The sequence below is a fragment of the Anser brachyrhynchus genome (assembly GCF_964034855.1).
Source record: "Anser brachyrhynchus genome assembly, chromosome: 3".
NCBI lineage: Eukaryota > Metazoa > Chordata > Aves > Anseriformes > Anatidae > Anser > Anser brachyrhynchus.
The window spans coordinates 81,843,644-81,871,116 of record NC_137696.1 but is presented as its reverse complement, the minus strand read 5'-3'; the positions used below and the strand labels follow the sequence as shown (position 1 = coordinate 81,871,116).

The 27,473-nt window shown below is 37.8% G+C and overlaps 1 protein-coding gene across 1 annotated transcript; it reads right to left on the bottom strand.

The window, feature by feature from the left end:
• Positions 1-228: 228 nt before the first annotated feature.
• On the bottom strand, positions 229-23,828 carry MCHR2 (melanin concentrating hormone receptor 2). Its single transcript, XM_080583733.1, is given in 8 exon segments — positions 229-1,203; positions 2,156-2,200; positions 2,202-2,270; positions 4,363-4,474; positions 4,477-4,513; positions 4,517-4,556; positions 15,818-16,027; positions 23,610-23,828. Coding segments are annotated over 8 exon segments (1,020 nt in total). The 5' UTR covers positions 23,792-23,828; the 3' UTR covers positions 229-878.
• Between the last annotated feature and the right edge of the window lie 3,645 nt (positions 23,829-27,473).

Sequence of the window (27,473 nt, the reverse complement as noted above, 5' to 3'; positions counted from 1 at the left end):
TTTTCTTTATTAGCTGTCGAGGTCCTAATAATATTGTTTGATTACATCTTGGTGCTAGAAATCTTGTGGTTTAAGCATTGGCAACATGCAGGACTTCTTCCCTTCCTGAGATGAGTAAGAATGCATCCTGGGCACGCACCAAGTTCCTCCCAGTACTCAATGTAGTGAGATCACTATTGAGCTCTTCAAGGACTAGAGACCCTTCACAGGGCTGTCTTGGAAGCAGGGATTTTGAGAAAAGAAAAGTGACGGCTTATCCCTGAAATGTACAGTTTTTTTAAAAACTTAGGTTTAATAATTTCCAATGACGCACATTGTGAATTCACTTCTTTATTTGCAAGGACATGTACAAAGGTTAATTCAAAAGTAGTTTTCCTCTGAAAAGGCCTTTTATGTCTCTCTCCTGCCTTCAATAGCTGCGGGAATGAGTGCCAGATGAGACAGCTGTATATCTACAGATAAAAATCGAAAGTTACCCCCTTCTGAGTCATCAGTAACTAAGTCTCTTGTGGTCATTAACAATTTCCATGACTTCACACACAATGTCCTGAATGTTTGCAGCAGTCTTTTTTTTTTTTCTTTTACTACCAGAGGACTATATTTTTTCTTAATGTTTACTTCTGTCTCTATACATTTGGTTCTATGTACAAATAACCATAAAAAGGCAATGGCACAATAATGAAGAATATTTTTGCAGAGAATCCCTCCTCTAGGTGCAATAACTTTTCAAATAGTGGAGCAGATCATCTTCTCACACCAACTTCACACTGGTACAATTCCAGTGACAAAGCCACTTCTGAGTTACACTTTGACGAAGGAAGTGAAATCAGGCCTATCTACAGTGACCAATAAAATTGGCACACAGATAATGCATTTTTTCAAAAACTTGACTTCAGGGTGTTTTCAATGTGGTTGACAGCCTGTTCTGCCATCCTTACTTCCATGTTTATGCACCTCCGGAAATGCTTCTGGAAGTTCCCACTGAGCATGATGTAGATAAATGGATTAATGCTGCTGCTGACATAGCTGAGGCAGATGGAGACATAGTAGCTCACATAGGAGATTAGGGTTGGGTGTGAAACCTGAAGATTCACAAGCTGGATCACATGGAATGGGGTAGCGCTTACCACAAACACAATGACCAGAGCGAGCACCATCTTAGTGAGCTTCATGACTCTTTGCCTGGGGATACTGGTGTTGTGTCTGCAAAATAAAAGGATCCTAAGCATGGAAATTCAAAGTGAGAAAATAATGTCATGGATTGAATTTACTGAGGAATGGCAGTCATTTGAGACCAAAATCACCTGCAGTGCAAGCAAAGATCAGCTCTCTCTTTTTTTTTTTTCTTTTTTTTTCTTCTGATTAGGTTGAATTTGATGGTATGCCACACAAATATGGGATAATTGTTTATGTATAATTGATGAAACAATGACAATTACTTCATTTAAAATGTTTGTCTTTTTTCAACATGAAAGCTGTATAGTTTTGCAACATGTTTCAAAACATGGCTATTAGGAGCTTAAGGAGATGGAGAAGAGAAGCAAACAATACTCCTGCCTGAGGGATTAAAAAACACACTAAAATGTAAATGAATTACCTTTTTCATGGGAAATTGGTTAAGTTGAGATCCAAAACACTTAGTCCTAGAAACAAAATTTGCTGACGAGGAGCTGGGAAACTGTATTTCAGCTTTGTTTCATCTGACAATTTTGTTGTGTTGCCTAGGCTTCCTCAGGCAGCCTGTGCCTCCCTGTGAAATGTGGCTGGGGCCCCCAGGGTGTGGTGGCTGCTACCAGACCTGGAACTCATGTCTTCCCAGCATTTCTTGAGACCTTGTTGGACAGATGCCCTCCTGCAGCCAGAAGTGTAGGGTTGAGCCATACCTTTGTGCTCTCCACAGATAAGCTGAGGACTTCTGCCATAATTTTATTTTCTGATTTTAATCAGTTTCCTTCAAGCTATCTTGCTTCTTCCACTGAATCTCATACCTTATGGGGACCTTAATGCAGCATCAGAAGCACAGAAAGTCACATGGTGCAGGGCCCACATGCCATTTTAGGGCTATTCCTTTTAGCCTGTTACAGGCTAGAAGCTTACAAAACTTACAGCCTGAGCAGAGAATCTGAAACAGGAAGAACAATGAATAGCACTTTACCTTTCTGCTTTCTTGTTTTGCTGATACATATCCCATGTGTAGCATTAAAATGTAGCAAATAAATATCACTGGCAAAGGAAAAAAGAAAGTTGTTATAGTAAGACAAAGTGTATACCTGTAAAAGAAAAGGCAAAGAGAAAGAACAATGTGATTACACGAAGAAAATCTCATAAATGTAAAGAAATAAAATTGCATTTTTCATAAAGTGATCTCTGGTTTGTGATTCTTGATTAGAGATACATGGAACCTGTTTTTAGGTAGTAGCAGTTATTCAGAACTGTAAGTACATTTAGGAATAAAATCTATGCCCAGCAGTTCGAGAAATACTGTTGACTACAACAAGGCAACCACAAATTATACACCTTAGCTTTCCAAATTCTGCCTGTGTGTGCTTTTTTTCAGCACCTGTAATGAAAATTATTGCAAACTTCTATGCAAGACACAACCTTCTTAGTCCCCTGGTATTTTGCTAGCCTGATAGTAAACCAGTGGTGACCACTTTCTTAGAACTCATTTTTTTCCAACCATTCTTGCATCAATCTACAGCATCTTTCCTATTTTTTTTCCAGTCATTTTGTTAAAATTTAAGATATTTTGTTTCTATTTCTTCTTTATAAACCAGAGATTTTCCATTAAAGAAGGAAATTATATCTTTCTGTTTTAATATGGTCCTGACAAGTGCACATAGTCTTTTTTTTTTCTTGTCATCTTACAGACTGACAGCTTAATAACTTGTTAAACTTTCTGGATATTGAATTTAAGTTCAATGTTTTTTAATCTATCCACCAGAGTCTCTTTTAACTCATCTTTATACTTTTCTGTATTAAAACTTCTGAAGCAGAATTAAACAAACCTCTGACAATTGGTCATGCCATCTGAGAGAGGATGAACTAGGCTGAATTCCCCAAATCCTTTCATCCCTGTTTTCCTCTGATTTTATCTGATTTCTTCAGGCCATTGGGGGTCTCATGTCCTTCACATGTTCTTGAAAATAATCACTCATATTTCAGTGTTTGTTTTAACTAATACCTTAAATCTTCAGCAGTGAATTGCATCAAGCTTTCCTGACAGTAAAATAATTTACCTTCTGTACTGCTACATATTTATATTTCCTCCCTCTTTTTTTGGTGCTCCAAAGTTAGAATTCATTCCATTAAAAATCCGGGGGGGGGGGGGGGGGGGGGTGTGGGGAGGCAGGATGGGGGGGAGAGGGAGAAAGAAGGAGCTGGAAAAAAAGAGGCTTAAACACTTTTTTTTTTTTTTACTTTTTTTTTTTTTTTCCCCCCTGGGATTTGTCTGCATTGGCTACAACTGAGTAGTGCAAATCTGTGGAGTGCAGTTTTTGGTGCTGAGGACCTAGCAAATTATACTCATGTTGGGGAGTTAAACTTTGGATTTTCTCTAATTGGATCCTGTGGATTGAGGACTGAGTACACAACAGTGGTTGGACTCCATTCGTCAGATTCCTGGATCTCTTTTTTTCAGTTTGATTTCACCTGAAAAGAATAAAGATCATGTGCTCTGAGACTGATCAATAATGTGACCTCGTGTGGTAATTAGATACAATTGGGAGACTCACCCCCAAAATACATTCCTGATCCAAATGAACATGCTAATATAAAAATACCCAGTATCACCCCAAATTTGCTTTCTGTTCCAAAAAGGCTTCTAAAATTGTCCTTTATGTCCCTTGCTAGTTTTCATTCAACAAGCTGGTTTGAATTCAACAAAAAAACATGATTCTGCTTGGCCATGAGACACTGGAAAGTTTTGTATGCAATTTGAGGAATGTTTAAACTCTTCCATGATTTATCTTTCAAAAATGAAAGTCTGACAAGTGAGGAAGCGAAATGAGATCCCATTTGTGAGCAACAGTTACCCAGCCACTGGAAGAAAGGATAAGGAGAGATCCTTCACCATTACTTTTGCTATGTGGAGCTGTCTTGCTGAACTGGATTGCACGGGGGCTGCCTCTATATTACCAATACAATCTGAGTTGTAATAATATGAATGACACTGGGCTCAGCTTTGGCCTTTAATTCTATTCCGTCCGTCCGTCTGTCCCTCCCTCCATCCATCCATCCATCCATCCATCCATCCATCCATCCATCCATCCATCCACCCACCTCTCAGGGATATGAAAGACAAAATGGGTGGTATACTCAACATCAACTGAAGATATGGTCCCAGAAGCTTTAAAGGCTTACCAGAGAACATCATCAGGTGAGGTCAGATTAAAAGCACAACTCTCTAAACCATCTTTGAACTTTATTACTTTTGAGTAGACCCATACAGGGAACACCAGAATAAGTGATGCTACCATAAACAAAAGTTGACTCGAATTGTCTTTGATCTTGTTCACAGGTGGGTTAGGCGGAATGGCTGGACAAGAGCGAGGTATCTGTAAAATCAAGTAACAGAGCAATATAATAGAAAAACAGTAAAATATTTAGGTTAATACTGTTGACCCCAAAATATAAATTCAGAGAATAACCATTGCAAGAGAAGGAAGCTGCATGTTTTAAAAGTTTTTGAGTACTACATTCCAGAATAGCATTTATTTAAGCAGTTCACTTAACATTCAATAAGTGTTGTTATAACAGATTATGCTCTTGATCACAACATTCTTTAATTAATATGATGAGAGTTTTTAATAAATTACAATAGATCAGAATGTAGGAGATAATGTAAAAACTCACACAAGAAGCAAACAGAGACAAAATCCGAGATAAGTTAGTTCTGGAAAAGGAATGGAGATAATCATAGAATCATAGAATATCCCGAGTTGGAAGAGACCCATAAGGATCATCAGGTCCAACTCCTGGCACCGCACAGGTCTACCCAAAAGTTTAGACCATGTGACTAAGTGCAGAGTCCAATCGCTTCTTAAATTCAGACAGGCTTGGTGCAGTGACTACTTCACTGGGGAGCCTGTTCCAATGTTCAATGCTCCTTCACCCTCTCGGTGAAGAACCTCTTCCTGATGTCCAGCCTAAACTTCCCCTGCCTCAGCTTAACACCATTCCCGCGGGTCCTATCCCTGGTGATTACGGAGAATAGGTCACCTGCCTCTCCACTCCCCCTCGCGAGGAAGTTGTAGACTGCGATGAGGTCCCCCCTCAGCTTCCTCTTCTCCAGGCTGAACAGGCCCAGTGACCTCAGCCACTCCTCATTTGTCTTCCCCTCTAGGCCCTTCACCATCTTCGTCGCCCTCCTCTGGACACTCTCCAACAGTTTAATGTCCTTTTTGTACTGTGGTGCCCAGAACTGCACACAGTACTCGAGGTGAGGCTGCACCAGCGCAGAGTAGAGTGGGACAATCACTTCCCTTGACTGACTAGCAATGCCGTGCTTGATGCACCCCAGGGTACGGTTGGCCCTCCTGGCTGCCAGGGCATACTGCTGGCTCATATCCAACTTGCTGTCAACCACAACCCCCAGATCCTTCTCTGCGGGGTTGCTCTCCAGCGTCTCATCTCCCAGTCTGTACATATAGCCAGGGTTGCCCCGTCCCAGGTGCAGGACCCGGCACTTGCTTTTGTTAAACTTCATGTGGTTGGTGATCGCCCAGCTCTCCAATCTGTCCAGATCTCTCTGCAAGGCCTTTCCACCCTCATCCGAGTCCACAACTCCTCCAAGTTTGGTGTCGTCGGCAAATTTGCTCAAAACACCTTCTAGTCCTACATCCCAATCATTTATAAAGGCATTGAAGAGGACTGGCCCTAAAATGGAGTCTTGAAGGACCCCACTAGTGACCATCCGCCAGCCAGATGTGGCCCCATTTACCACAACCCTTTGAACCCTGACCGTTAGCCAATTGCTCATAATAAATAGAAGATAATTTAATACATAAAAGACATTTTCAAATACAGTTATACTACTTTCTGATATATTTGAGCTGTTGGATTGCTCAAGTCTGTTACAGTTGTAATTTAAATATTTTCCACCTTTTAAAATAGTTGCCACTTAACTGAAGATCCAACTGGAAAACTTCTCTACCTTAGAAGTAACCTTCAGATAGCAGCGGCTTATGATACAAAACAAATTCAGCTTCTGTTTCAAGACCTTCACATTTTGTAAAATGTTAGGGTGAACTTTTATCTGTCAGATCAAAGTGGATATAGTGAGCAATTTTTGAGCTGAAAGCAGATTACTAAATGCAACAATTCATAAGCCAAAATAAAGAAAGGAGACTTAAGGGGAGGGGTGTATTTTCCCTTTATTTTTTTTGCAGGAGTGGACAAGGTGTGTGTGAACTTCCCTGCATTTGGTACACCTTTTCATTTCCAGATGACATCAGAGTGCACGACTAACATGACTGTTGCACAGATTAACAGTTTGTTTTGGAAAGAATAGTGTCAGACCACTTTAGAATAAATTCAGCAGAAGTAAAGAAACATAACAATGATTTTTTTTTCTTTTCTCTTTCCATCTGTTGCACATGCAGAATCTGGGATACTGGGTCCAGCTGTAGGCCTGTTCAGAAGGTACTGGGTGCAGAAAGTATGTAACAGAGGCTGAAAATTTCCATTGCTCTGAGTCTTGGTACTGCTTTGTAGCTCTCAAGCTCATGGAACTCCGCAAAGCAACATGAGGGGAGAAGTACAGAATTGTTCTGAAATGCCTTTGAGGTGATATAATCACAGGAAATTCCCAGAACCCAGCACAAACTGACCTCACTTTGGTGCTGCATATTTGAACTGCCATGGATATGGCTCTCATCAGCAGGGTCTCATGGAGAAGACCCCAGCAAAGAGCTGATTCTTGTCACACTGCTGCCAGCTTAGGGATAAGATCAGTTATGGTCTCACCTGATATGTGATGAGAGGTGTACTGCTAACGCTGCTAATGGCATCTCTACCCATCACCACTCAGACCGTGGGTGACTGGAAGCTGACAGCTGCATCTCAGCCCCATATCCACCAGCTCACCCCCTGCAACAGGAAAAGTGCAAGCAGAAGAACCCGACCTCTGCCAAGAGGAGTTGGTGGGTGGTAAGGAACAAAAGCATCAAAGAGAAATGGGGGAGACACAGTTTATGAAGAAAACTCATTTCATCCCATTATTGATTCATAATTCTTCAGTTAATAAAAAGCAATGCAGCTAAATGAAAGGAAGCTTCTGGATGTCAAAGTTTTACACAGAAAAGGGGAGAGGAAGATTTGGGGCATTCTTTTTGGTAGAAAATATTTTATGGTAGAAAATATTTTATGATGAGCCTCTACAAAATGAATCAAAAATTTCATTATCTCCTTTTCAACTATGTTACAAGCCTTTTTACATGCATAAGACCAGAAGAGTTTTACATAGTGGCAATGAAACACGGCTCCCTTGTGGGAGGTAGATCAGCTCAGTTTCTTTTAAAACGACTGAAAGCTCTGAATCATGGTCACAGAATTCTTTTGAAATGGTAATTTTCTGAAAGTAACTGAAAATGAGTGATTTACTAGCTGTTATGAGAAAGGCAAATGATCAGGAATCTAAACAATACTTGGAAATTTCTTTCTTAGTGATTGGCGATTCATTTTCTCTACCAAATTTTATCCCATTTGCCTTTATGGCAGAGTATTTAAATTTTCTACAAGATGAAGGCATGAATCTGAAAAATATTTAAATACTGGTGGTTTTTCATTGATTTTTAGTGCTTGTAGAGCAGAATAAATTGACTGTCCAACAAACAAAACAGTCAAAGCTAGTGTAATAGGAATGTTAATGTGGTTTCAGGCACTGCCTAAGAAGGCACACTTGTTCTAAAGTGTTATTGTCTGCACATGGAATCCCACAGCACTCATGTTCAGCTCTTTAAGAAGATTTGGAAGGTACAACTTTCTTGCAGAATGCTTCTTTCTTTCTTTCTTTCTTTCTTTCTTTCTTTCTTTCTTTCTTTCTTTCTTTCTTTCTTTCTTTCTTTCTTTCTTTCTTTCTTTCTTTCTTTCTTTCTTTCTTTCTTTCTTTCTTTCTTTCTTTCTTTCTTTCTTTCTTTCTTTCTTTCTTTCTTTTCCAGAATCTAATATTTTTGGTGTGTTCTGAAACAAATAGGTGGTAACACAGCAAATGAAAGACTATGTCAATCAGTGAACTACTTATCTTGTTCACAGATCAAGTGAGAAAAATCCGGAAAAAAATACAACCTAAACACAATAAAAGCCTGCAAGAGACAGTCAATAATAATTGAAACCATTACACAATTGAACAACTAAAAGTCAGTATAATAACGTCATACCTTATTAAAAGTATTTCATGAAAGAAAAAGAGGTGTAAACCTCAGTTGCTTGGTATTATTGCTCTTGGGCCAATGAAGGTTAAGAACCACTGCATAAGGTTAAGAAAAATTCATATTTCTCATGATAAGAATTTATTTTCACTCTTGGTTGAATATGAGTATGAAACATAGTTTTTTTCATTATTCAAGCCGTGGAACAACAAAGTTCTTTTCAGTAAATAAGGTTAAAGTAATGACCATTATAGGTAGAATCAGCAAAAGGCATTTCTACTGGATGGCATCTTAAAAAACTATGTCTAACATCATGCTGTTATTCTCAGTTATGATGGCGATAAAGAACATCTTGGTTTTACTGTAGTTCTGTAACTACAGAAAACAAAACAAAACAAAAAAACACAACACCCACAAACAACAACAAAACCACCACCACCAAAAAAAAGAATCCTACCTCTTACCTACAAGCTACTAAGAAAGAACTTTTCAGAAATCCTCTGCATCAGCAATGTAAGAACTGATTTGTAGCATTCTTGGCACACCAACTCTCCTGTTTCACTGGTTGCCTCATAGAAATAGCTTCTGACACTGATACTGCTTACAGGATCAGTGTAATTGAGGGTAATTTACAGGCTTATAGGGTTTTTAAAACTTGTGATTAGTCCTGCTTTGCACAAAATTTGACCTCTTAGTCTCCATATAAGCATGGCGTACTATGTACGCTTTGAGCTTGCTTTCATTTTTCAAGAGCAGCAAACAGCATCTCCAGACAAAATAGGGGAAGAATACAGCCCTTTTTTAAAATCAGCGGTGGAGATATTTCCAAATATCAGTAATGAAGAAAGTTTCAGTGCACAATACAAAAACCATTAGTGAATAAACTGTGAATTAAATGAAGTACTTATGAGAAAATAAAAGTGTGTAGGACGGAGATAGGACATATGGGGTTTCATGCACAGAGAAGTGGCATTACTAGCTGATGTGGAGTAACAATTACACCTAAGCAGGCCCCCTCTTCCTGATAGCTGCATGAAAGATGACAGGACACCATATTACAACCCATCAATCACCTCGGAGACGTGCCTACTACTTGCCATTCATGGGTGACTGAACCTCAGCTGGTGTGTTCAGCTGGATGATACAGAAGTTCCTTAATGCCTTTATATCTTTTTACTTCTTAGCAGGAAGGTTTCAGTGAGGTTTCCATTTTGTTTCACTCTGCTTAAACTCACAATGCACCTAACCACAAAAATATTGGCTATTTGTTCTTTCATTAAGAATTGTGTATTGCACAAAGATTTTTGAGGTACGTGAACAAATATGTATCGGGATTTATTAGCAGGGTCTGTAGATGATGGCCTATAGTTACTTTTAGGGAAGATAAAAATTGAAGGAGAGAGGGTGGAAAGGGAAAACTTTTGCCAGTGGCCAAATGGGAAGAGAAACAATGGGGGATCTCCAGACAAATATCCATCTTGGGCATGTTCTCCAGTGGGTGGTTCTCCTCATAATGTTCTTTCCACAGTATCAACATACTTTTTATCAGGACCCACTTTTTATCAGTTGCTCCTGTCTATGATGCTGTTGGTGCTGCTGGGAGCACACTCTGCTGAGATTGCATGCTGCCTTGCTGTTAAGCTTGGGGCATGCATATTTTGGGTCCACTAATATCAACCAGAAGTTTTGACCATGGGGTAGGAAAAGGGGGGGAAGAAGGGAGGATTCTCACGCTGGTGGCAGTCGCTTCCCATGAGAACCCACCATAACAATGCCGTTGGGTTTGCAGGTGCACGGCCGGGAGGATAAATGCAAGATCCACAGCGTGGGAACAAGGGAAAGGGCTGCCTCAGAGGCTCTGGGAAAGACTGCCGCGGCAGCTTGGATGACTGGGCGCAGAGCTGCCAGTGGAAAGCTGGCTACAGAGTTTCAGAGAGGGCTGTTAGCAATGCAAAAGGCTGCTGCGCTTAAGGCACCGTGCGACATGTGGCTTAATAGAAGGTATTGCCTTTACTCAAAGGATCAGGGCACAGCGCAGCGCAGAACATGCCAGCAGTGAATGCATCTCATGTTGATCAACATAGCTGCAGTCTAGTAGTTCAACTAATGAAGTTAGTAAGAAAACTAACTGCATTTTGGGTCATTGAAGACCATTAAGGGAAAGAAAGGGCATGTGGAGAGGAACCCTCTTGGCCTGGGATAGGTGCTGAATCCATGTCTTCAGGTTTGAGAGGTGCTTGCCACTGCCTATGTGTCTGTTGGCTCCGGTTCCTTATTCTGGGTGGACATCATCTTCTTGGGTATACAGTTGAGTTTTCATAGGATTCTCACAAAAGTAAAAGGCAGTTTACTAATGATGCAGGTGAGGGTACTAAAATCTGGTCTGTATATACTTGTATTTCCCTACATATTGTAAAATGACTTTTCATATTTTCTGGATCAATTATTTTGCAGTACATTTTAATATACCAATATATGACTATAAAGAGGTAGTCTTTCCCTGGGTTTCTTATTCTTATCATTAGTATTCATCAAAGCAAAAGAAAAAATAGTTATTTAATGACCTTAAAGATGAAAAGAAAATAATTAGACAGAATGGAATGAAAACACTATCACAAATTCAAGGGTAAAGGTAAATATGAGGGTAAATGTAAATGATTCTTTTTCTTGATAGAACTCAAACTTTTTCCAGCCTATCAGTATTCTGACTCATGCAGAGAAATACCTTAGTCTTCCACAAACAATAAAAAGTAAATATCACACCAAACACAAGCAGCTTTTGTCTCCACTCTTTTGCAGTGGTAGGTTTCTTATTGGCTGCTTCAGTTTAGAGGTAATTCTCAGTCTTGCCTATTGTCTGATTATAGATTTGTGAAATAAAAAATGAAAGGTGCATTTGGGAAAAATACTGTTTTGAAAATAAGAGTAATTTCTGCATCAAACAGACAGTGGAGTTTAAAGGCAGACATGGGCCCTCATCTGCCAAAGTAATTATCAGTAATAAAAAGGTCTTTCGTTCAGAATAGTCTGAAGAGCACTCACCTGAAACAAACAATAACAGGAGTGTCTGGGCTGTGTCTCTGATGCAGAGAGCTGGACAAAGAGGCAGTGATGGAGCCTGCAGAGCTCCAGAAATGTGCAAGGCACCAGGTACATGGTACCTGTTACCTATGCCTATTACTGAACTTCTTTTTGCCTTTCTGCCAAGCTTGCTGTTACAATGCTGCTTGAAGGAAGGTCTATGAAATCAACCATCACCAAAGGTACATGGTAAGATCATGAAAGCCAAGATGACAGTCTGAAAGAGAAAATATTTTGTGGGACCATAAGGTTCTAGTTAATGTTGTAGCTAGCTCCACATCATCTTGTCTGATTTCTAGCAAGTCCGTAAACATGTGGTCATACATATGTCATACACACATAACAACAAGAAGGGAAACCTGTCTGAGAGCTTAGATTTTTCCTCACTTCTTTTCTCCCTGCCTCTGGATATATCTTAACCTATTATATGTGACATCCAATGGTCTAACATTATTACGTATTGTCACAATATCATATACTGACACTATTATTGGTAATATCGCTAATTAACGTCAATTATCCAATTAATGTTAATCACGAACATATTATATGCATTGGCTTAAAATTTTTGGACTGCTCCAAGAGGCAGTAAAGTGTACCACACTCAAAGGCAAATGACAGTCTGCCCAGAAGATGCAGCAAATATCTTTTACTTTTTCTTCTGGATGGGGTGTTTATGACTGCCTGTGAAGTAAAGCAAGGAGCAAAGGAGAAATGAGTGTGAAGACTGAATAAATGGATTAGTCCATGGCAAATCAAGTGGTTCTGGTTTTAAATATCTGAAAGCCCATGACTTTCATAGAGATATAACCCACCCTACCAGTGATACTGCCTTGGTAAATATTTCTTAGAGCAATATTACAGCAATGGGCAAATCAGGAACATATTTTCTCATGCCTGTCGATCTTGCATGCTGCAAAGACTGGCAACACCTGCCTGCCTCTTCTCAGCTGTCACAGAGCTACTTACTCCAGATTTATCTTCCCAGCCTCACCTCTCCATTTATACATCTGAAACCTTAAGAGAATTGGTTAAATAAATATTTATGCAGCTATCTAAACTGACTGGTTCCCTACGTAACTCTTCAACTCCAGGCGTCTTTGCTCAGGGAACACTTCCCATGCACAGAGACACTTCGCAAGTAGGATATTCACAAAAAAAAATATTTATTATCTATTAAAATAGCCATCAGACAACCAGGACTGCTGAGCTCTTAGGCTAAGTGTTAATGCTCTCATCAGCTCCATATGGCACACTTCAGCTTTTGCTAGACAGTTGTCAACCAGAGTGAAGGGGCATCTTCAGACTCTGATTTTCTTTAGTATTTGATACCTCTTCATGCCAGTGTTTCTCTTCTTGAACCTTTGAGCTGCCAACTGTTTTCACCTCAACAATCTTATCTCTGCATGCACTTTTACCTTTCTTAGCATGCATGGTTCTATTCTAGCTTTCTCACAGCTTAGCGTATAGCGGTTTTCCCATGAGACTGAACTAAGTCTCAGCTGTGTCTGTATTCATCTGTGCTATACCAAAAGCAGGCTTGGGATCACAGACAAGTGAACCCCTACCAAGAGGTTTACACCTTTTCTTATAACCCAAGTTTGTAGAACTAGTCAGAAGGAAGTGCAGCCTGTATGAAGGGAGCCAAGCAGGGGCACTTTGCTGTGACATGCTCCAGTGGATTCATAGTACAGAAAATGAGATATGCCTTGCAGACTCCTGCCAGACAAAGTCTAGGGTGGGTTTTATCAGCTATGTCTTGTGGGCCATGCAGGAATAAGGTATGATGTGACTTCTGAAATTGCATTAGTTATTTTGGAGATTTAAGGCTTGGCTCTTTTTTTCAAAACAACATAGATCAAAAGTTCCTTTGCTAGTTTAAAGACACTGACATTACTAAGTGTAATTTAAATCCCTTTTGAATGAATATCAAATGGCTTTCTTGGAATGTTCCAATTAACAACTTCAGTATAGGACATCATGCTGGACCCTGTTTTCACCCATCTCTCCTCTCTCACTAGACTGCAACATAAATCAATATTTGGAAAATAAGAAATGCTGCCTGCAGTGTACACAAGCCTGATTTCTCTTAGGCCAGATTTGTATCATGATATCAGTCAGATTTACTCTTGATCTACATGAAGGTAAATTACATTGGGATTGGTATCTACATTTGCCTATGTGCGTCCTCATGCAAAGAAGACGTTATGAGTTGCTTCTCAGGAATTTCTCTCTTAACAGATAGGTAAATGTTCTGATAACAAGGTTTCATTCGGGTTTAATTTATGTGTTTGCCTATGACATAAACATGACTGTCTATTAAAAATGCATTTGATGTCTATTTTGGAAACTTTCTCATAAGTGTTAATATACATGCACAACTTGCATAGTTTGTACAACTATCCTTAGTGGTTTTTTTTTTCTTTTTTTTTTCTTTTTTTTCTTTTTTCTTTTTTTAATATCAAAGTGAGTAATGAAAAGCAAATTTTATCCATTGTACCCCTTATAAAATGACCCTTAAAGCTCCATGGAGAGAAAAGCTGTTTTTGCCACTTCTTAAAATCTTATAAAAAAATTTGATTTTCAACAGGAAATGCTGAAATAGTAAAGTCTCTGTTGGATGAGTGTGTGACATAGTTCTCTCCTATTATGAAGATGAGGATTTTTGGGAATAAAAATATTATCCAGCAATATGACACATATTAATTTGCATGTGGTAGCCATTTTATTCAGCTCAAGCTTCTTTTGGAAGTGCCTTCCCAGTTCTGACCCACTTCTGTCTTACTTGAGAAGTACTTTTATTTTTGAGAAATGTGAAAAAGAACATGAAGCTGTCTTATGATGCATTAGCTGTAGCATTACTGAGGCATAATTATGTTTCTTGCTTTTATTGTGAATTTGTGATGATTTTACTGTCAAACAAAGTCTGATAAACTCTGCTGATCTTTTACAAAACAAATGGTTTAATCTTTTCACTTAAGAACAGCTCCCAGGTGGATTCAGAGGTGGTTTTATCAAGCACTAAACTGTTTGGGAGCTAGTTATCTGAAAACCCTTTGTCTCTCAGCAATACTGCCATAGTGGGTATTGGCAATGATTGGGACAGAAGTAATTTGAAGAGCCTTCCATAAGCAAGTATTATTGAGATGGAAAAACTTGCTCAAAATAGAAATGAATGCACAGGCTTACACTCAGTATTTACAGAAATATGGGAAAAAAATGTCCATTTTTAAGAGTTGGTTTTATTTGGTACATAAACTAACTTTTATACTGAGTTTTGATATTTTGCCTTTCCTCAGTAGGAGACCATGGCTTTTCCCTGTCTTAACACTTACCTGTCCTTTGCATAAGGATTTTTTTTTTCTCCAGACAGAATGATTAGAGTTACTATTATGTGTAAATTCTTTAGAAACATAAGAAAAGGCTGTCTGCTATCACATTACTCACATGCAAATACAAAACAGAGCTTTTGAAATGCACTTCAAAGGAAATGATAATTTCTTGTATTTTTTTTAACTGCAAGTTAACCAAATATTTCTGATGTTGTTCATTAGTTTAGCTTCTGTATAATAGCCACATATTATCAATTTCAAAATTATTTTTAACTTTCAAATTTCTACTTTCTGCTCTCTGTTTTACAATATTTTTTCTCTCCCTCTCTCTAGTGACTACATTCCATTTCCATGTAAGCATGCTGTCTTATATGTTACTAGTTCAATAGCAACCATCCTCCCCATTTATCCTAGCTCGTAAGTCAAAAGTTGTCTCTGAATGTCCTCTTAAATGATTCACTAGTGCCTTGTGCAATGACGGGAAGATTGTCTTCTTCATGCTCTTTTACATACAAATAACCTCTTTGGTCAAAAATAGACTTTACTTTCCTGATCCTGGCCACTTTTTACTTAAGATCAAGACCACAGAGAAGCTGTTTTTGAAATCTGCAGTTACGAAAAAAGCTAAAATTCTTGTTATACTCTTACTACATTTTAATAAAGGTTTTCAAAGATAACAGATACAGTATATTTCTGCAGGTTGCCTTGAAGTCATTTTTTTTATCTTACAGTGAAATGTTTTAAATAAATCTAGTTTCAGTGAAATCAAGTTGCACCTCTAAAGAGAATCCACAGAACAGTAACACTGGTACTGAGCAGGATCTCTGAAAGCTTTGTGCATAGCATGATGCTATAGCAAGACTTAAAATATTTCTTCCACCTCCACAAACACCAAAAAAGGAAACATGCAATTAAAAAAAATTATTAACCATGACCAGCAGCATTTCTCTTTCTTAAATTACTACGGATTTGCATAAACACAGGTATTATTGTCCTTGAATGAAAGGTACAGAATGAAAATCTGAAAGCATATACCTGTCCAAACTCATTGCAATCATAATAGCACTGCATGTAAACTGGTTGCATGTGTCCAGGGAGGTTATGATGGTACAAAGAAGGCTGCTAAACACCCACTCACCTCCACGTGCACATTGGTGAATGAGGAAGGGCATGCCAATGATATGAACCAAATCTGCTATAGCCAGATTGCAGATGTAGATATCTGGGATAGTTTTCTTCTGAGTTCTGCAATAAACTGGGGGACATGAAGACAATTCTTTGACATAGTTACCATATCGTTTCCCAAGGATGCTGCTGATAGAATGGACCTTAAAACTGATCTGAACATAGGTAAGAACACTGCTGGAAAAAGTATTTTAAAGTCAGGGGACATTTGTCAAACCAAAGACATTTCATAATAAACATTTTAGGCTTAAAATACATATATACATATATATATATGATATGTAGATTGTTCATAGCTTTGGTTTCCAGTGAAGTTTAATGGGCTATCTAATTTATTAACATCAGCACAATTATCCCTATTCTCCTTTGAAAACTATAAAGTGTTCAAAAGAAAGAAAGGCCTTATGGAGATAGAAACTAGCATAAATAGGAAGAGAGAACAGGTGATCTGGTGATGCAGTTAACCCAGAGTTGAATCGCTAAAAGATGCAGGTAGAACATTCTTGAGTGCTTGAGGTAAAACAGTACTGCTAAAAGAGGAAAAGTCCTCCAAGAAAAAAATAATATGCGGTCAAATATATAAGGGCAGTCTCATAAAGTTTACACGTACATAAGGAACACAACTGAATTAAAACTGTATGCACAGTCTTCAACTAAGAGTCTGTTTTTTCCAGTTTCATAATGTATTATATAGTTTTTGTGTGAAATATATGCTTTCCTAGATTTATTTCCCAAACTCTAATCTCTATCTTAATACACCCTCAAATTTAGGCTTAGAGGAAGGTTACACAGGCAGTTAAAAGGACTCCTGACTTTAAATTACCTTATTCTATACAAATAAGGAAAGCAACATATTTTTTAAAAGCATCAACATTAAAAAAAAAATTATTCACAGAACTTTATGTAAAATGTCCTTACCTACAGTGTCCATATAGGAACACTATGGATTCCTATATAGATTCATACAGGAATCACCTTACCTAACTTCATTTACATATTAGATATCTAGCCTAAGCTATTTGTCTGGCCTCTCTCTCAGTATCTCTAATCCGTTTACTATTTTTTTTTTGGTTTGTTTTTCAACATGCTCCAAAGTACCAGTTTGCTTGTCACTTTCACTGAAAGACACAGAAGGATCTGCAGCTGGGAGAACTCCTCCTGGCCGCCCATATACTGCATTCAGAAGTCTGACTCTATGGCCATCATTTCCTAAAAGGAACCATGTGAGAAGAGTTCATCGTTTCATATTTTTTGTGTTACCTTCATTGCATGTTATAAACTCTGAAATAACTACGTTTCCAAAGACAGAAATTTAAGCTAGAGGGAAGGAGCCAGACAAAAGTATTTATTTCTAACCTTTTTAATAAATTATCAAGTATGATTCACTGCCATCTGGTTATGATGCTGAAACCAAAGCCAGACATCTATAAAGTATATCTGTTGGCACTGACGACTAGAACTTATGGAGAGAATGACGCATATGTAATCTTTTTCCTCTAATGCCTACAGCTTTGTGAAAATTGAAGGATGTAAAATCTCCAGGAAAAGCAAAGCCCCAAACTGTGTTTCCTGTAAGACATCAAATGGTACCATGATGTTCAAACACATAAGTTTCAGAGCATCTGAAAACTGCATGAACATGCCATTTAATTCACATTAATAGGGTAAATCATACAAAATGAGAAAAAAACTTTCAAACTCTAAACAAGAACTTCAAATTCTGTACTTTCAGACTTTATGTTAAATTTAATCAACAAAGAATATACAGTGCACAGCTTAAAGCTACCAAACTTCTGCCAAAAGGGAGTACAAGGGATGGACATGGGAGATGTTTTTGAATACACATTAAATTTGGCTGAAATATTGCCTAGGTGTTTTGTGTTTAGCTGAGACATACAAATGGAACTGCCCAAGAGGTGAGATCACAACTGAGGGTGAGTAAAATTACTACCTCGGGAGTTCTATGGATAATGTGATGGGAAATGTTGCAATACCCACTCTTCCATGCTTTACACTGAGGTTCGGAAAACTATGCCTGTATAGAGCACATGCTTCCTTACAGATTTTTGTATAGTTCCCTGTACAGACATAGACCTTTTGTAGAGGCCCCAATATTTAAATGGTAACCCATGCGGTAAACTTTATAACATCAAATCATTTTGGCTACATTTTATAGTTTAGAACAGCTTTACATTTTATTAAGGCAGAGGTGCTTGTGCTCTGCCAAAAACAGTCCCTTTACAAAAGCAAAACAAAACAAATCCAACAAACAGACAGACAAAAAATCAACCAGAGATATAATAGCTATAGCCTCAGTTTCAATTTTTTCATTCTTTCAGTAATTTCTTCTATCTCACCACAAACTTGAAAGCTTCTCATCAGTTTCTCAGGCCACAGATATTAACTGGACAATTCTTTTCCACCCAAGGAAGAATAATTTGCATCTCTGAAACATCCAAGTATCTACCTATGAAAAATGTACAAAACCATAGCTGCTGTTCAGAAAAATCTGTGAATATGTCAAATCTGTAGCTAGTCCTATTCTCTGTTTAATTCTTCTTCTACAGATTAAACTCATTAAAAAATAATTTGAATGATCCCAATCAATTACAAAAAATGTTGAACAGACACAACACTGTGATAATCTATGTTCTGGCTGTGAAAGCCACAACTTTGAAGAACATAATAAGTGCATTATATGTTGTCATCAGTCATTATTTGTCCCCTCCAACTTCATTATGTATTGTCATCAACATTTATTTATCTCCTCCTGGACACAGATTCTTCACTAACTAGAAGCTTAAGTGTTAATTTGCAAGTGATCTTCCAGGTCAAAGATAAGATAGTTTACAAATATCACACATCTACAAACACAAGCAAATATCCTTTCTTCAAATAGGAAGAGTGAACATGTTATGGGCTACAACAGCAGGTAGCACCAGCCTTAAGGTCATTCTCCTGTCCTCCCTACACTACAAAATCTGAGTGTTTCCAACTAACCAGCTCGAGTTGGAAGTGTTTTTGAGTTTCCAGCAGTAAGGTTAATCACTTGCCTGTGCTCTCAAGCTTGGAGTTTATCTAGACCCTCGGGCCCTGAAAATAGCAGGTCCAAAAGCTGCAGTCCTACACCTACATAGCACTATGAGTGCTGCAGAGAAACAGTACTCAGGGGGTAACTTTTTCTGTCTAAGACAGGTATATGACAAAGATGATATGAATTACCCTCAGTAGTGCCTCTCCATGGAGACCAAGGTGACTGGCTTGGTCAGTCAAAGTTATGCTGAAAAAAAATCACTCACATTGAACAGTCGTATAAGGCCTATAAAATTTTTGTAAGACCGAATCTTACTCTGTATCCATTATGAAAAACTGCACACAGAAGTTACAGCCTTTCTATTCTACATGTTTGACTCCATGCCTTCTCTCATTACACCATACCTGACAATAAATAGCTCCAAGTAATTCAGCTATCTAATCTGTTGTATCAAAGATTAACAATAGCGATATGTTTGTCCAAGATTTTTAGTCCAGAAATATAATAATGCTTAACTGAATCTCATAGTGAAGCCAGATAACATCACTTAAAGACATTTATGAGTTACTGTGCCAGGGTCATCATGGGAAGTCCCATATTTCTAGCATTTTTAAAAACACATATATTTATTGTATTTCTGAAACAAATAGAATCACAAAAATTAGAGTAAATTGTCAGCATACTGTTTCATTGCAGAGACTCTTAGCTTTTCAGTCTATGCTAGGCAAAAAAACAGAGCAGCTGGGGCATGTTTTAAGGTGCTGGGTACATTGTTTAGCATAGTTTTTTTTTTTTTTTTTTTTTCTCCTTGATTTAGGAAAACTAAGAACCTAAGATTGGAAGAGATAACCCTTGTCACAGCACAGAGTTATCTGCTGTTTCAGGCAACCAAATTCTAACAGACCCTCTCATAACAAAGTAGTTTCATTGTAGAAATTATGTTTTTAACTTCCACTAGTCCTACTGAAGGCAGTCACAGCATAACAGCACAACACTGCTCTGGAGAGTAGAAATTGCCTTCCAGTTATCAGCTTTTAATATCTGCTGAGCGGAGTCTGCACAATAGCCCTTCTACCAGTCTTGGCCTTCAGTTTAAAGCCTTTTGGTATATTTGGTCCTGATTTATAGAGAACAAGCATACACCTCTGAGACTTTTATTTTTATTTTTAAAACAAACTTAGATGAATTTTCTTAATTCTTCTTTCTTCTGGTTCTAGCAATTGTTCTTTTCTGTTCTTTTCCAGACTAAGTTTCTCTTTCATGGAAACAGCTGGTGAGAATTGTATTTCAGGCCTTGTTGTGAGCCTGAAGAATGGCATTAGCAGCTCCCTTTTCCCTCCGGAAAGGCAGAGCCTTTATGTTACATACATTACATCTGTGTGTGCCTCTCATGCAGCTTTAGCCTACTGACAGCCCACAGCAATCCCAGGAGTTTTTCATCTGTTTTTTTCCAACTGACAGCAGTGCTTCCTACTTATTATAAAAGAAAAATAAAATTCTGTGGCTTTGTGCTATTAAACATTGCAGTAGTTGTTTTGCTTTCATCCCTGTTCTATTCTTTATCTCGTTCTTTCTTTATGACAGTCTTAAACTCCATAACATCAGCCAAATCTCCACAGAGTATGCCATTAGGAATGCCGTTGACACAACTGTACACTTTACTCCAGATCTCTGAGGGAAGATAATAAATCTGACTGGCCCTACAATCAGTCACTGAAAGTTCCAAGTTAACTTATTTCCCCTGAAAATCTTTTCTGAAAACTTGTTTCTTATTAACAACTCGAACTACCATCCATACATTAACTATTTTTTTTATCATCTTGTAATTCTTGAACTCCTTGGATTTTTCTTTAGCCAAATCAATATTTTTCAGCATGATAATATATAATATCTGATAACAAAATCTCTGATCTGAGTAGATTAGTCATGCTGTAGCACTTTCATAAGTTTTCTGGTCATGGCTTTACTTCCAGTGGTGAGTACAACTCCAACTGAAGACTCAGAATGCAAGTAATAAGTGCTGTAACACTTATTTGCAATCTCTATTTCAGGAAATTTTATTAGATATCTTATTAAAAATCAAGTTAATCTGAAAAGCTTTACTTATAGGTAATTCAGATTGTATTTGAATCCTTTTTTTTTCTTCTGCAAGAGACTATTTCTTCAAAATTTAAAGTTAGACTAATGTGGATGATTGGGTTTATCTGGATCACATTCCACCCTCCAAACAAAACCATAGCTATTCTCCCAGCAGCTGGTCTGCCAAAGTCAGTAGATTTATATAAAACACTTGCTAGCAGAACTGCAGTTTGGGGGGCCAATGTTTGTAGGTTGCTGGGATGAAGTTTATCATATCCTACTGGCTGACACTGAACTCTTGCAGCGTTTTCTCCACCATTTTCTTTTTAACTTAATAGCAACATAACTCCCTCTATTCTTCTCTAGGGATTAAAATAATTCACACATGGACGGTCAGCTGAAAGTCATTGAATTAATAATTTTTAAATTAGATATCAGTGCATGGGCATATATTACATGCAAGGTTTGTTATAAGGTTTAGTTATTCTCTCACAGTATATTGCAGATAATATCATTTTAATTCACACTTTAAAATGTTTGTCCCTAGGTAGTAGTGTCCCTAGGTAGTAGGCAAACTGGGGAGCTGAATTTCCAAAGTTCATTGTTTTTCACATACCACCATCAGTAAAGCATTAATTAGGCACTGGAATGGGTTGCTCAGGGAGGTGGTGGACTTACTGTCCCTGGGGGCTGTTTAAGGAAAGTTTGAATGTGGTACTTAGGGACATGGTTTAGTGGGTAATATTGGTGGTAGGGTGATGGTTGGACCAGATGATCTTGGAAGTCTTTTCCAACCTTAATGATTCTATGATTCTATGATTTCTTACTGGGAAGTAAATAACTTGTTAACTAGAGAAAGAATTTAGCTTCTTTCTCTCTTAGAAGTGCTGACTCTGTAATGCTAAAAAACTTGAAATGTATACATGAGAAAATATGTTCAATAAAGAAAAAAGAGACATCTCTGAAGCAGAGTCATTGAGTAGAATCAAATCTGTTTGATGGAAGGTGGGAATTTGACATGGTTATTTTTCAAAATGTAGTTGCATTTCAAATATATATTCATCTACAGAGTCTGAGGTTTGTGGTTGTCCTTTTAAGTGCTGGTAACTACCACATTAACTTTTTAATGCACTATTTTAAAATTCTTTTCCTATGTATAAATGTTCATGTCCATAAATTTGAATACTTGTAATTTTATTGAGCAAATATGGTTTAAATTACATTCTTTTTTTAAAGTCATTGTCTGTGTCTATTCCCTCTGTCTCTCATATTTGTATTTAAGTTAGACAAAGGCCTTTCACCAGGGGAAAATATCTTTGTTCTTTCTCAGTTTCCTTCCATTCTATTATTTTAGAGACTCTAAGACTGTTTTTTAGAAACTCAATGATTTTTTTTTCTTCTCTATTCATTCATACATTTTAAAAGCCATATTGCGATCATGTCCATTTCAGACATACTGTTTCCATATTTGCTCTCTTCTGTGTTCAGACCATGAATTTAATGCTCTCAACTGCACCAACCATCAGATTTTTGGTAGTTTCAAGGGAAATTTACTAAAGCTCAGGGGCTGACAGACACCCAGTCCTAGGCTGGCCTTTGGAAATCTTTCCTTTAAAAGCCTGTTACGTAGGGGTGAAGTCTATCTGTTGTAGTCTATCCCTTGCTGAGTGTGACATTTGTTAGCTTATGCTCTCATATTTCTTTATGTTAATTTTTCATTGCAGATAATAGCCCCTTCTTCATGATTCATGCTTGTGGCTGTAGCGTCTGTGATTGCATCTGCCATTTGGAAGACCTATTATATACAAAAAATCTCCTCTTAAAATTAAGTGACTAGAAGATATTTTTTTATTGTATAAAGGATGTTTGGGTTGGATTTTATGACCCAAAAATATTTAGCAACTTCAGCAAATTTATCTTCTCAGAATACATCAAAAATATTTTGAGGTATGAATTCTTGTCATGTGAGAATACTTGACTGGCACTAAGGCCCTTGTTTCCAGAAGCAAGATGATGCTGGAAAAAAGTATTAGGAAGGAATGAGGAAGCTGCAGTAAATGGGCAAAAGGTACATGGAGCTCTTTCATTGAAATAATCTGAGGTAGAAGTACAGTTTTCAGACTTAAAAAAAATCTTTAAAAATTGTAATGTCTAGTTAGTGCCATAACTGAAGTTTAAAGTCTTGTCTAGCCTTTTCTGGTGCCACTAGGAAGATTGCTGTTAACTATAATGAAAGCCACAGAAGACATTCATTTCAGTTTCCTTGAATGTGCTTGAAGTCAATCATGCACTTAAGTGTTTTCTTATAACAGAAAAGGCTAAGCAAGCATATATTACCTCTATCTGTTCTGTCAATAGTCAATTTAATTAATTAATTTATTTATTTTTTAAATGAGAAGCAAGTGTTGATGACTAGAGGAAAGACGAATAACTTGTTATACATGTCTTTGCAGAGCAATTCACTCCATTAGTGTGGTCATTGTTTATTTTGTTAAGCAATAAATCGTTTTATCAAATGTATTTCCATACCTTATTATTGTGAACACAATGAGGATATTTCCAACTAAGCCTGTTGAACAGATAATTCCAATCAGGGAGGGAAGGATGACTGTCTCTGCAGCACTGATCACCTGGTAATGATGCTTTCTATTCCAAGACCTGTTGAAGAAGTCTGGTGTAGCATTCTGTAAGGAAGGCTGAAATTCACTCATTCTTCAGCAACATTAATACTTGGTTCTGCAGTAGCAAAATAAATAATTCATGAACTAATCATTTGAATATCATTATGTAAGTATACTATCTAAGTCTATATTACGATTTAGCAGTTTTCTCATCTATAAGATACATCTTTACATAAAGCACTAAACAAAATCAGTCTCAGTCCTTTACCTTTAAGATTCTTAATTGTCTAGATCTGCAATCCCATATTTCCTCAACTAAAAATGATATATTTTTCCATAGATAATTTTCACGCTACTTCAGCTACGGAGCTGTAGCCTGAGTGTCTGGTTTATTTGTCTACTGCAACTTTGAGCTGACAGGATCTGAATAAGTATATAAAGGCACTCTGCTTAAAATAATTTAGTAAACCCTGCTGAGTCCAGCAACTTCAGATAACTGAAGCACAATACTGCCCTGCAGTTACTCCCATGCCCAATTAAAAAACAAATCAAAACAACACAACAAAAAACAAAACAACAGCAACAAAACCAGTAGATTGAGAAGCAGATCATTCTTCTGTATTTTTTAATCCTAATTTAAGACAAATTTGTATCTGTAGCAAGTTTGATCTTTATTTCAGTAAATACAGTATCTGTAAACAAAATGGCAGCCTGAACTAAAAAAAAAAAAAAAAAGTCCTTTTTATAATGTAAAATTCCCTTATGTTTTTGAGAATAAAGTAATCCTTTTACCAGATTTTAGTCTTTATGGTATCATGACTTGCTGCTCTTTAATAGCATCAAATTAATGGTAGCAGGTTTCTGCTGTTCAAGGTGCAGGAAAGGCAGTGGGTAATAGAGGCTTAATTTGTTTGCTAGGAGGCTACCAGAGGTAGGAAAAATTAATGAAAGTAAAAGGCAGGAACAGATTGTTTTTGAATCTAATTTAAAAATAAGTAGTCTCCTGTTGTTTACAGAGAAGAAACTTGCAACAACATGTTCCCTTAGTACAAATAGGGAGGTAATATTTACACTTGTATAATACATTTAATTCCGAGGCCACCACCAAGAACTTTACAGACTTTATGTTTCACAGCAAATCGGTGATGCAGAAAAGTGTTTTTTAATGGGGAACTACCATTTGTAGCTTATAAAGACTGAGTGAAAGGCATAAGATCACAAAGACAGTTATTCATGTTGGTGAAGATAAAATAAAGCCAACTGCCCCAGTGACAACAATTTATCTTCAGAAATGTTCTTGAAGTCATACATCACTAAGGAGTTTGTAAGTGTCATGGTTTTGGCTGGGATAAAGTTAATTTTCTTCACAGAGGCTCACACAATGCTGTGTTTTGGATTTTTGATGAAAATAGTGGTGATGACATTCCAATGTTTTAGTTGTTGCAGAGCAGTGTTTGCACAGATCCCAGGCTTTTCCTGCTCCTGGTGCTGCCCTGCTAGTAAGGAGGCTGGGGGTGCCCCAGGAACTGGGAGGGGACATGGCCAGGACAGCTGGCCGAGGATGGCCATAGGGATGTCCCACACCATGTGGTGCCATGCTCAGCAATAACAGCTGGGGGAAAAGAGGAGGAAGGGGGGAAGGGGGGATGTTGGGGTGATGGTGTTTGTCTTCCCAAAGAACCATTCCATGGGATGAGCCCTGCTTTCCTGGACATCACTTAATAGTGAATTAATGCTTTGTTTTGCTTTGCTTGCACATGAAGCTTTTACTTTATCTAGTAAAACATCCTTGCCTCAACCTATGAGTTATTGCACTTTTACCTTTTCGATTCCCTTCCCCATCCCACCTGGGGAGAGTGAGTGAGCAGCTGTGTGACACTTACCTGCCTGCTGAGGTTAAACCTCAACAGTAAGTTGAGTGAACAACAGTAAGTAAGGAAGTGATGCCATCCAAAAGGGCCTGGACAGGCTTGAGAAGTGGGTCCACATGAACCTAATGAGGTTCAACAAGTATAAATGCAGGATGCTGCACCTGGGCTGGGGAAATTCCAGATATGAGTACAGACTAGGAGAAGAACTCATTGAGACCAGCCTTGCAGAGAAGGACTTGGGGGTTCTGGTGGATCATAAGCTCGACATGAGTTGGCAGTGGGCGCTTGCATCCCAGAAGGTCAACTGCATCCTGTGCTGCATTATAAGAGGCGTGGCCAGTAGGTCGAGGGAGGTGACTGTCCCCCTCTACTCTGCCCTCGTGAGGCCCTACTTGGAGTACTGTGTCCAGGTCTGGAGCCCCCAGCACAAGAAGGATGTGGAGCTGTTAGAGTGGCACCAGAGGAGGGCCGCAAAGATGATCAAGGGGCTGGAGCACCTCTCTTACAAAGACAGGCTAAGAGAGCTGGGGCTGTTCAGCCTACGGAAGAGAAGGCACTGGGGTGACCTCATCGCAGCCTTTCAGTACTTAAAGGGGTCTTATAAAAAGGATGGAGAAGGACTCTTTACTCGGGTAGATAATGATAGGACAAAGGGGAATGGTTTTAAACTAAAAGAGGGGAGATTTAGATTAGAGGTCAGGAGGAAATTTTTCACTCAGAGGGTGGTGAGGCACTGGAACAGGTTGCCCAGAGAGGCTGTGGATGCCCCATCCCTGGAGGTGTTCAAGACCAGGTTAGATAAGGCTCTGAGCAACTTGATCTAGTGGGTGGTGTCCCTGCCTATGGCAGTGGGTGGAACTAGATGATCCTTGAAGTCCATTCCATTCCATTCCATTCCATTCCATTCCATTCCATTCCATTCCATTCCATTCCATTCCATTCCATTCCATTCCATTGAATATTATATATATTATAGCACATGGTATATATATTATAGAAAAAATACATATTTTTCAAATAAGAAGTGATAAAAAATAAATTGGTTATTAGTGAAACCTCCCATTCCTAATAAGTGATTAATCTGGTGGAAATTTATGAACAAAAATCTACACTGGGCTGAAAAAAAATGTGCTTAGCTTCTACAAAGTAAATGACTGCTATTTTGTTTATAAAAAGAGATGAGTTTCTCAGCAAATAAAAAATCATATTTATTTGTGGTTTAAAATGTAAGATTAGCACTTCATGAAAGAATTGGAAAAAGAATAACCATTTACGTTAGTAAATAGAGCTTCAGATGTAACAGAGCAACTTCCAAGCTAACAAACCCTTCTTGCTTTATAACTATCTCAATTGATTTATTAAAGAGCGTTGTTTTAGTATTTGCCTCCAACAAGACATTACCCGTCAGATTTCAGTGGAAAAGTAGAAAAAAGCCTCCTAATTTAATTAACATCAACCCTGAAAGGAGAGACTATTCAAAAGAGCAACATTTTTTTTTTTTTAATGACAGAATTTAAAAACTAAAAGTTAATCCCTGAAACTTCAAGTTTTAATATATGTGCTCTGTATCCATACTTCCTCTGACAAGCTATTGCCACCCAAAAATGAAAATCTGAGTCAGTAAGGAAAACAGCACTCCTAAGTTTAACCATAAAAACAAAACCTGTATGCTTAGCATTGTGAAGATAAGAATATTGTGAAGATACATTTTATTTTCATGGAAAGAAATTTTGCACAGTACAAAAGAAAACAAAACTTAAAAGAGAACAAAGTAAATAGAAAGGAGGAAGAAAGTTTTGGAAAAGCGAAAGAGCCCTTAACTGACAAGTCTGAAGACCATAATTGAAGAGCAGAAATTTGAAATTTATGCAAATTTGTTTAAAGCAGATACATATGAATTT